Raw genomic sequence first — 11,567 nt, 5'->3', positions numbered from 1 at the left:
ATAAAATGTGTATTACTGTGAAAAATTCTATTGGTAAGATTTTTTTTACTTAAATTCACATAAAACTGCATGTAAAAATACAATATCCTGTCAATCTAATATGGCTATTTCAAGTTCAGGTATAAAGTAAGGATGCGCAGATATAAAATTTGAAATGGTTCATTGACCTCCTTAATAAATGTATGTTATTAGATGAACCAGGCTTTTGCAATGCAAATCAGCTGCATATTTAGACATTTTCTTTTTTAAAAAATACAGAATGCAGATTTATAGGTTTATAACCATAAAAATTAACAAAATGGCACAATATTGCATTAAATTGTAAGTTATTTATAGATATATCTGACCTGTAAAATTATTGGTAATTTACCAATACACCGATGTGTATGTGGGCCGATATCAATAGAGTACCGATTAATATGTTCCATCCCTCCTATAAAGGAATGGAAAGCATAGTACCTCATTAATAGAACTCTGGTTTGTATGTAATTACATATTCTATTCCTTTGTAAACACACAGCTTGAACAGGAAAATGTCAACGAATTATACAACTGACTGATTTTGCATAAATTTTATGTTGCATATTTTCACATATTTGCCAGGATATTACATACTTTACATATTTGCTAATTTACTTTGCATAAAACAACATATTTCGGTACTTTTTTTTTTCCTATATTTTCTAATCAATGAGATGCTTAGTACTTACGGTCACCTAAAATTGACTGCCAAATCGAAAGAGAGGCTGAAGAAAAAAAAGAAAAAAAACTGGAACTGTTGTTTATATAAAGATGCTGGAATTTCTCCCCCCTTTCCCAGTTACATATTTTCATTTCACTTTCAGGTTTAGGCAAAGCACCTATAAACTTGGCATCGGTAGACAACAAAACTGCTTTCCTGTACATAGCAAGTTACACAATTTTTTTGTTCCCTTGTACAAAAAGTACAAAAGTAGCTATGTATTTTCATTTGACTGTTCTTTCTGTAGACACTTTTTTTTTTTACAATTTGTTTCGAAAGTTACTAAGAGCTCTCTTACATATTCTACAATAATTTGTGATGTGAAAAGTAATTAATAGTTTACAAAATTGGTTTCTTAAATATGTACACGTTGCTGTGCTTTTTCGAGTTTATAAATTTTAAACAAATTTTCATTTGAACAAGTGAACATTTTCTCGAAAAAAAAAATTGTTTCCATGACTACCACCACCATCCACATAAGGACCTGCTGCTTGTTTCAACTGTTTTGCTGAAAGTTACTACTTTTGTGTGCTGTCATAACAGCATCCCAATATGATGTGGCTACCTATAATGCACTTTCAAAACATTGATGATAAGGTAGGTTTTCCATTCTTGGATTCAGCGACAACAACAGTTAAAATGAAAAATCAATGCTTGCAGGTGGCCACGGTGGCTCAGTCGGTAACGCGTCTGACTACCATGCTAAAGGTCCCGGGTTTGATCCCCGGCCGGTTCAAATCCGGGAACTTTTCTAACAATGGAAGCGGCCCCGGCACCCACCCAGCATCGAATAACATGGATACCTGGGGGAAACCCTGGGGGGTAAAGGCAGTCAGGGGCGTGATGCTGATCACATCACCCCCACTCACGACCGGATCAAGAAAGTGTGGGGCGTTACCCCCACACCCCCTATATGCCTTCATGGCGTGGTGCTATGCACAGGTGAGCACTTTACCTTTACCTTGCAGATGAACCAGTGAAGCAGAAGGAAGATTCATGGGTATAAAAAAAACAACAGAAAAATGAGTTCTGGGTTATGGATTTCTCTTCACATTGCAGTTGTAAGTAGAGGTCTACCGTATTTACGTGTGTATAATGCGCATCTTTCTTTTTGATGGGGGAAAAGTGACAAACAATTATATATCGTATATAATGCACAGTACAATCCAGGTTCAAGAAATGGCTTTCTTAGTTGTAGGTCGTAAAGCTGTTGCTATGACAATCAAGAGCTAGTGACATCATACCTGTTCAATGAGTCTCCTGTTGCTATGTAGACCAAGAGGAGAATATCCTCTTGTGTAAACAGTAAGTCACCAACCCACCGCACCTCCTGCTCCACTGTGTTTAGCATCCCAAAGCTTTCACTTTTGTAACCACCTTATCTTATGGATTTGTAGTGCTCAAGAAGTTATTTGCTATTATTTCTTGCCCAACAAATATCATGGATTTGCATCCCATGTGATGAGAGGTGCTTGCTCAAATTCCGCCAAACCGCACTGCTTTTCTTGGTGTCCCAGAACATTACATTGCAAAATGAAAAATCGTGCTAAATGGCCTTTAAACTTTTATATGTGGGTTTGCTCATTCCTCCTTCAATTTTCTTTAAAAAAACTTCAAAATATATACTTTTTTCGTGATTAAGGTAACATTTATATGAAGCACATTCAGGATCCTCAAACTAGCAGCACAATATTTCTTCAGTTAAGATAATTACACACTCCATATCATATTATTTGGACAGTAATACATTTTAATTATTATTTTCTTTTTCCTTTCTTTCATAAAAATCGAATGTTCCTTTATTTTGGGATGAGCTTATTTCAACTGCATTGCACATTAAAGTCACGATCTTGAATGGAATACTGTTGCCATATTCAGAAACTGCAGAATTTAAGCTTTACAACGATATTTAACTTGATAGGGTTCCGTAAATGACCCTGTATGGTTTCATGTTGGCTGTCGATTATTTTGTGCATAATACACACCAGTTTTTGGGGGGCAAAAATTTTGGGAAAAAAAAGTGTGCATTATACATGAGTAAATACGGTAATCTATTATTAACATTTTCCGATCCTATATTGGACCTCGTCCAATATCACGATTTTCCTGTTCTGCTCCAATGTCTGAAGTCGTCTGATACTTTTTGGTTTGGTAGTGCAAGTAGGATAATTGCAGAGAAGGCATTTAAGTAAATTTTAAAAAATGTAACCTAAAATAGATAGGGGAGTTAATATTTAGGTTTTCTTCTTTAAAACTAAGTTAATTACAAGTAATCCACCAACCTCTTTCCCACGCAAAATAAATATGAGCTGGTGGCAGAAAAATTTGATTGAAAATTGAGCATCATTAATAAATATGTTTTGACGTCTTTGTACAAGGTCAGTTTGTTAATGTTTCTTCCTTCTATTCATGGAGTACTTTAAAACAGTAACAACTGCAGAAGTTCTCTCGTAAAAATACTACCGTCTCTCAAGCACCAGGCCTTCTGGATCTTTCCATCATGAGGCTATTTGTTTTTGGTTATACTGTACTTTTATTAAGGAGTAGACCCTGAATTTTTATGTAATATCAAAGTACAAAATATGTAATAATAATAATCCATTATCCAAGCGACACTGACCCTTTGGTCTGTAAACAATTATCCACAGTGCATTAATTAACAATAGCCCAATCCACAACATTGAGAAAACAACCAAGTCCGAGCAACACATGCAGGTTGTCATGTACCTTCAGTTTGAAAGGCTTACTGTAGGTTTTTTCAAAGTGGCATGTCTGAAAGCTCCCTAGGTTGAATTGCTGAAGCAGCTTCAGGTTGTGGACAACAAGATTTCATTTAGTTTCTATTGCTTTTGCTCTACTGGCACTTTTGGCTAATTGTGAAGACGGGAATGAGTGATGATATGATGAAGGGACATTCACAAATAAAACCCATGTCAGACTGGTATTTGAACCTGGAACCCCTGACGTTGTAGTGTGATGGGCTAACCACTCCACCGTGGAGGCCGGCATGTGCAACAAGAATAGAATCTAAAAATTAATCTAACATACATCAAATTATGTTTTTCATGTAAAGTATCCAACAAGCCAAACATGAGGAAGTAAAGCAAACATTTAGTACAAAACAATCCAGGAATTATACGAATAAATAAACCACATGAAAATCTCATGTAAAGAATATATTTCACAAACATACATTAATTTCAACATTCTTACACCTTAACTACATGAAATTCATCTTCCACATACAGAAATATGTTTTGCTATAACCTGATCACTATTGTAAGCATATGACATTACTTTCTGGCAAAAATTAAGCAAAGAATATATTGGCATATTGAATATTTTAACAAATCTTTTTTTCACGGGGTAACATTGCATAACACATATATACATCACTTACAGAAAAATAATTCCACAGGTTTTAAAAAAAATGTCTTTATAACCTACAATTACTCCATTGGTGTGTTTTGGTTCAAGCTTAATTTAAGATGATAATATCTGTAATTTATTAAAATAACATTTTCAACATTTATACAGACTGAAAGAGTAATATGACAAACTTATTTAAAAAATACATTTCTCTTGTTTAATGGTAAATCCAATACCACTACTTTTAAATATAACAAGCATTACAATATTACCAGCTGGACAGAATAGGAGTTGTTCTAGCAGAATGATTGGAGTAACAACCATCTCCGGTAATTTAAGTCTGAATTCTGGGGGAAATTGTAAATGCACGTCAACTGGGGAATAATTATTGATCTTCAATATTTCAGATAAACAAAGAAAAAAAAATATATATTTTCCAACGGTGTGATACCAACATTTTCCATGTAATGTAAAACAAAATTGTTAATAATATTCTAGAACACAGCAACGGCACATATCAAATTGGTTCTATAATTTACAACAAAAATCAAGAAACATGAAATAGTTTGTTCCAAATATCACGCTCAGAAATATGTCTTTTATTGTTAATGGAGGAGTACACGGAAGAATTAGAAGTCGTCAGCAAAACAAGAAAATAGGGGGATATCTCAGTTACATCAACCTTGACAATCTGCAACAGTGTCTTGTTGCCTATCAGTACTCAACTTTGCACCTAAGGCCATGAGCACATCAGTGCTAATTTTAATGCAGATCACAGCAATTACAAAAATGAAGCAACTCTGCATTAATAGGCCCTGAAAGTATTCCACACTCTCTTGCGTTGGTACAGACAATTTTTTTGTAGGTTATATTTTTTTCAGCAACCGGTATTTGCTGATTGCTTTTGATGCTTGTGTGCACAAGTATGCAAGAATGACAAGATGAAGGAATTTGAAATTTATTTGTCTATCAAGAAAAAAAATACCTCATATGCCCATGACTTAAACAAACAGGAAACTCAGGGTAAGACCTGCTGTTAATTTTTATATAAATTTACAGACGTAAGGACATCAAGTATATTATTAAAAACTGAGATTGGACCAGTATTTATGCATGCATTGATATAATAGCAAGATGAAGCATTTGAATTAATTTCAGAAATTGAACACGCACAAAAAAATGGATTCCAAATTAACACCAGCATTCATGTACACGTACTGAAAAATGTAGGATTGATCAGGACTTGGAGCCAGCCTGGTTTTGCCTGTTTTCACCTCCACAGTTTTACCTGTGCAGGTTGAGTTTTCATACATGACCATTTATACGGTTCCATTATAATGAAAATTAATTAGAAATCTCCAAAATGAACATTCTTATGAAGAAGATTGGGTTCATTTCATCTTCCATTCTCTACAGACACAAATGTGTCTTTTTTGTCAACTACCACTAATTGTTTTTAGTCTATCTTCACAGAAGATATAAATATATATTTTAAAAAAATTGATTACAAATCAACACTTTTTTATTCAGTCTGCAAAACATCAAATCTAAATTTTAATCTTGAGTTATTTAGTCCTTTATTTAAAGATTAAATTTTCAATTTACACATACCAAATACAAAAGCAACACTGAAATTTAATGCTTTGAATTTTATCCATGTCTCTTTTATGGTTTAGTTAGCTTAGAGATACCAAACTGCAAAATGTGAATTCGATATTTTCTTATTTATCTATGCTCAACTATCAATATGTCATTTAACATATCGAGTACAAAAAACCAAATATGTCATGCAAACAACACCGCAGCTTTAGAAAACACACTGACAAGAGGGAAGACTTCTACTCAAGTTCAAGTTACTTTTGAGGGAGGGAGCAAGCTGATTTTATACCACACAATACGTTAAAAAATGGAGATCACACACAAAAATACACTGCTTATTAAAATAATGTTTCTACATCTGGAATAATAAAAATCATTAGAATATATATGTTACAAACTCAACATCCGGAACCTTGTACATTCAATGAGAATTGTATTACAGTGTTCTATTAATAAAACATGCTACGTTTTACTTGAAATTAAATTTAATTCAGTATATCAAATATCTTACTATATCATCAGAAGGTATTAATAATTGTGAACATGAGCAGCCAAACTGATCCAACAATTGGCTCAAACCTCCAATCACTTTCATCGATAGCAAATTAAAATGTTGATATTTTCATGTAAGGGTGAATGAACATAACTTCTTCGTTGAATATTATCTGATGTGAGTTTATAATAAATTAATCAACATTAATATGGCAGTCATTATGCTGATAACATTTAACTAATTGTATTTGTATCCTGAAAAACATATTAAGGGGCATAGTACAAGAAAGATATGAACTGAAAATCAACAGGTTATATGTCAGACTTATGGACACAATTTTGTTACTCCTCAGAGCGAAGTGGCAGAGGTTCTGAATATGCCAGTGCCCCTTTGTGCTTCAGATACCCTGATTTTGACATATTTTCTGAACTTGTAAAGATTTTTCATCTGAAAGATTTTTCATCTGTACAATGAAAAATTAAAATGGCACAAACACAAAACAACACAAAAGAGAAAAGAAAAAATTTCAGCAGGTCATTATTAGGTTTTTGTATGCTAAAATTCATGTTTTACATACTGAATTTGTAAAATAAAATTTATTCACAGCTGGTTTCACTTGGAGATCTTCAACCAGTATTGGAATAGTCGGGGGGTCGGCCCGACGTATCCCCAGCCGTTATAGTAGGTCTCCATGACCGGATTACACTCACTCACTCGGAGCTCCCCAATTTCCTCACGATGGTGGGTTGCCACCGGCCCTATACGTAGGCCGAATAAATTCCGACCAGAGCCGGATTCGAACCTACGCCATCCCGCAGCGAACGATCTCAAGACGAGTGAACGCCTTAACCCGCTCGGCTACGGAGGAGGACATTTACCTAATATAGCATTTGTAAATTGGACCAAGTGCCATTCAAGTTAGAAATGTTTTCAGAAACATGATTCCAACATTATATACACTATATACTGATGAGATCATCATTTTACCAATACACAGGAAACAGGAGATCGTGCTACAATGCCAGGGGTCCCGGGTTCGAATCCTGGCTTTGTCATGGATGTTTGTAAGTGTCCATTCATCAATTTCATCGTATCATCACTCATCCCCATCTTCGCAATTAGCCAAATGTGGCAGAAAAGTGAAGTAAAATAAATCAGTTCAATCAACATAGAAACCAGCTAAACAAAAATAATAAAAACACTTCAAATAACATAAAACTTAATCATGGCATCCCCAGATAGTGTTGTTAGAAGGGGGTTTCAAGCCATTGTTAAACTTGAAAAGTAGAAATAACTATTAAAAAATAAAAAAAATAAAACAAATTTATTATTACTACTGATAATAATATCCTTGAGGAAACACTTCTACTCGATACACCAGAAGATTGGATTTCTAGTGCAACTGTCATTACCATTATTATTATTATGCAATTCATACAGTTAGTGTACTTTACACAAAAATGTTATTTCCATGGGGGTTCAATGGACCAGTTCAACCCCCCATCCTCCCAACACCTAAGATTGTAATGTTTTGTTCATTTGAATTAGCATCACCAAGAAATAGATGAGGATGTTGAGAAGACACTCGAGCCTGATCAAGCAAGCTGTGTGGATGTATGCATAATACCATAATGATTTGATTAATGATAAAGGAAGTTTTGACAAAGTTAGTTATAATACCTGGGATAATTAATTTCAATAGAATGTACAAGGCTCCATTCAAACAATGCAAACATCGAACAGAAATACAATCCAATAAAGCCTGTGATGTTTGTACATATGCTCAACGTACGGTAACTATATGTGCAGCGCACAAGTACTGCCTAGAAGAAGGAACTTAGATATGTCTTAAAAATTGATCAAAATAAATAATTCACTTTTTGATTCTTTTTAAGTACAATAATATATCATGGGGATACTAATAGGACACCTAAAGGCAAAATAAATACTATACAAATTGTCCATCACTATCGTCATTCAGTCTGTTTCAAAATGTGATGACTGTGAATTGAAATAAATGCTGTCAATAAGCAGAGGACATCCATCTGCTTTGCAGCAACAGAATTCCACTCCTCAAAAGGATGTAGAATAGAAAAGAATGAAAATAGTGATGGATAATTTGCCTATTATCATCTTTGCAGTTCGATGTACAAGGAAGAATGGTGGCAATATTTCCAGGGTTGTCAGCTTCCTACTACAAGCTTAATTTTTTAAAAAAGTATATATATATATCTTTTGATTCATTCTTGTAAATCATATTTGTTTTTCCTACACATTACATTAAAAAACTGTACACTAGCAATAGGCCTTATATCTTATCACAATTGACTATTGAAACTAACTGTATATTCTCTATAAATTCACCTCACCATATACAACTGTTGCATGAAAGAACAAATTGATCGTGTACAAAGAATGTGCTACACTAACGCTGGTCTTCTGTAAATGCAGTTTTGTTCTTCCATTGATATTTTCATAGGCAAACAAGTTCCAATGATATTCACATGGAAATCCGAAATAGGGGGAAAATCAGAGTAATTTTATTCACAATTTAACCTGAAAAATAAACAGCTTCAAATCTGGACACCATTATTTAAGATAAGCCTGTAATCTAAAGGTTGCCAGGGACAGCAGAATATATTCTTGGATGAAGCAATGTATCTTATCTTGAAATAGATTTTAGACAAACTAGGACTTTTGTGAAATATTTTATTGAACCTCTGGCCTTTAGCAGTCGATGATCTACATTATAGATAGCTACAGTTATCTTCTTGCCCTCAAATATCAGGGTAGTCACCCCAACACCAAAGCAAAATTTGGTAATATTTAGGTTTTCCAGCAAACCTTCCCAAATTCCAAGGACAATTTCATGGTGCTCTTAGAGTTGCTCCTCATTTTCACAATGTATATTGCAAAAAAATTGAAATCTATATATTTTTCATTGTATCTGTCTTAGTATTTGTTTTATAGCAATATGTGGAATTTCTTATGGAGCAAAGAATGCTCTCCTACTTCCACATTATGTTTTGACTAATTGAACCAACATTTCAGCATATTTGAAGAAAATCCCCCCCCCCCCTTTTCAACATTTGTTCTTCCTGTACATGGTTGTTTGAGAAATCACATTTTCAATACTATATTCTACAAAAACTACTTTAAAAATTCTTTACTAATGCAATGTAAAAATTGGCATGGTTCTAGTCACAAACTCAATACGCTGACCACGGCAGAATTTATTTTATTTTAAAACACAAACTGAACGTTACGTTTCAACCTTCTAGCAAGGTGTTTTTTTCAGACTCTGTACCAAATACAAATGAAATAATGTACAAAACAGGAAGATATATATATACACAAAAATCACTCCCCTCCAGGCACAAGATTATTAGAAAGTTGTTTATCTGGAACATTCCTTTCCAGGTGTTCCAGAAGGTGGCCTTCTCCTGTCAACTGTTGAAGGTTGAAAGGTAACATTTAGTTTATGTTTTATAATAAAATAAATTCTGCCTTGTTCCGCATATTGAGTTTTTGGTTATCATGGAAACAAGGCTTAATGGGGTTATCATGATTCTAGTGACTCTTTCCGCAAGAGATTTTTAGTCACAAGAGATTTTTAGTCAGAGACAGTTCCTGTCTAATGCCAGAATATGTTTCACCAACCATTTCAAAAACCACACTGATCTTTCTGCAAATCCCCCTGGCAACCTATAAAATGATATGGCCAAAATACCTTCCACCACTGATACTAAGCCTATTCACCCTATCGTTGACCAAAAGCAAGTACCCCATAGAGGTCACATATTAAGGACTAGAATATTGATATTTGGAATTCAAATACTGCTGGTGCATCAACCTTCTATTTGCACCCAACATGATTAAAATTATGGTGTTCCTTATCTTTACTTGCGACAGAATCATTGAACTTGATCAGTCTGACCGACGGTCTTAACCACAAAAAAATCAAAAGGTTCTCTCGTTGCACCCTCTGTCCCTCCTTACATATATCTGCTAGGTGCACTGAAGGTTGTCCTATAGTACTACAGTCCTCTATATTTTCACAGCCTTGAATTGACCATTTGTTACCTACTGCAGGAGAAGAGAGAAAAAGGCAACTTGTCAAGGACTAACAAAATGAACCTAAGAATTAAGCTTTTCTTTGATTTCAAGAATTCTCTTTTGAATTCCAGGCAAGCTGACAACCTGGGAAAGCCCCCATCAAACACAAGAGTTACGCACAGCACCAATCTTTGTTTTCTCTTTCCGGGTACGAATTGGGCACTTAACTTTAGAGGACTGCATACGGCGCCATATATCATACATGTCGGAAGTCTTTAGTCGATGACTAGTTATCACACTGTGATACGTGCAAGCATCCAGCTTTCGACGCTGATACGTGAATCCCGAGTGGTCACGGGGTCGAATTCCAGCCCGCTTTGCACACATGCCAGTCACATAAACATCCTCTAGGTGGAAAAAAGGTGTTGCTAAAGCAGCCTTGTATAGTCTATTCACTACATCGGCAGACATGACATAGCCTGTTCCTGACAGATAGTTCGGATAAACATGTTCCGAGAACATGTACCGTGGTGCGTACCATTTGTTCTGGGAGTTAGATATTGGTTGAGCACCGCATATAAGCGAACCAAGTAGTAGGCCCTTTTGCTGTGTCTTACTCTTGAGGAAGCGAACTAGATTCACAATATTCACAAACATATCATCGTCAGTCTTCATTACGAAGCGTGCATTCGGGCAGTGATTACTTACCCACTTGAGCAACATTACAGACTTCAAGGTCAAGTTGTAGTACGTATCGACAAACCCCTCCTGGATGATATCACCGTACTTGTGACTCTCCTCTTGCACCTGATCTTGCAGTGTTATGTTCTCTGGGTCACCCAACAGAAAAACAACACGTACCAGGCTGGTTAGGTTCATCGACTGAGAATATGCTGCACCCCATGTTTCGCGGATGGCAACTCTGGCCTCAAAATTGGGCACTGCAGAGCAGACGACAACCAGGAGAAAGAGAGAGCCATTTGGGTCTGCGCCGTCAAGATGTGAAGGATTACAGATTTCTGGCTGCGGTATCATAGCTGTAAACTGATCTGGCAAAATGTACATCCTCATGTCTCTACTTGTGTTGACACTCCAACCAGTTATGGGAGCTGCAAGAAAAAGATAAGAAAATTTTCATAACATCCTTAAACACAAGAATTCAATATGTGACACCAAAAAGCAAATGAAACAATTAAGAAAATAACTATCGCTGTTAAGTTTACGGCACAAGAAAGTAAAAAGGTTGCAATTGCATCTACTAGGAATGTAAGTACAGTATATTAAAATTATTGGATAGTACGAGTTGTT

The 11,567-nt window shown here is 35.2% G+C and overlaps 1 protein-coding gene across 3 annotated transcripts in view; it reads right to left on the bottom strand.

The window, feature by feature from the left end:
• Positions 1-3,903: 3,903 nt before the first annotated feature.
• Positions 3,904-11,567, bottom strand: part of LOC146003854 (beta-1,3-galactosyltransferase 1-like) — an 87,996-nt gene continuing 80,332 nt past the window's right edge. For all 3 annotated transcript variants that reach the window (XM_083142328.1, XM_083142337.1, XM_083142338.1), the window contains exon 3: positions 3,904-11,368. In XM_083142328.1, the coding sequence (XP_082998454.1) occupies positions 10,419-11,368 (950 nt within the window). In that variant the 3' untranslated portion in view covers positions 3,904-10,418. The remainder of the gene's footprint in view (positions 11,369-11,567) is intronic.

The sequence above is a fragment of the Lepisma saccharinum genome, chromosome 1, assembly GCF_977018435.1.
Source record: "Lepisma saccharinum chromosome 1, izLepSacc3.1, whole genome shotgun sequence".
Taxonomy (NCBI): Eukaryota; Metazoa; Arthropoda; class Insecta; order Zygentoma; family Lepismatidae; genus Lepisma; species Lepisma saccharinum.
The sequence above is the reverse complement of the archived record's forward strand: the minus strand, read 5'-3'. Positions and strand labels throughout refer to the sequence as shown.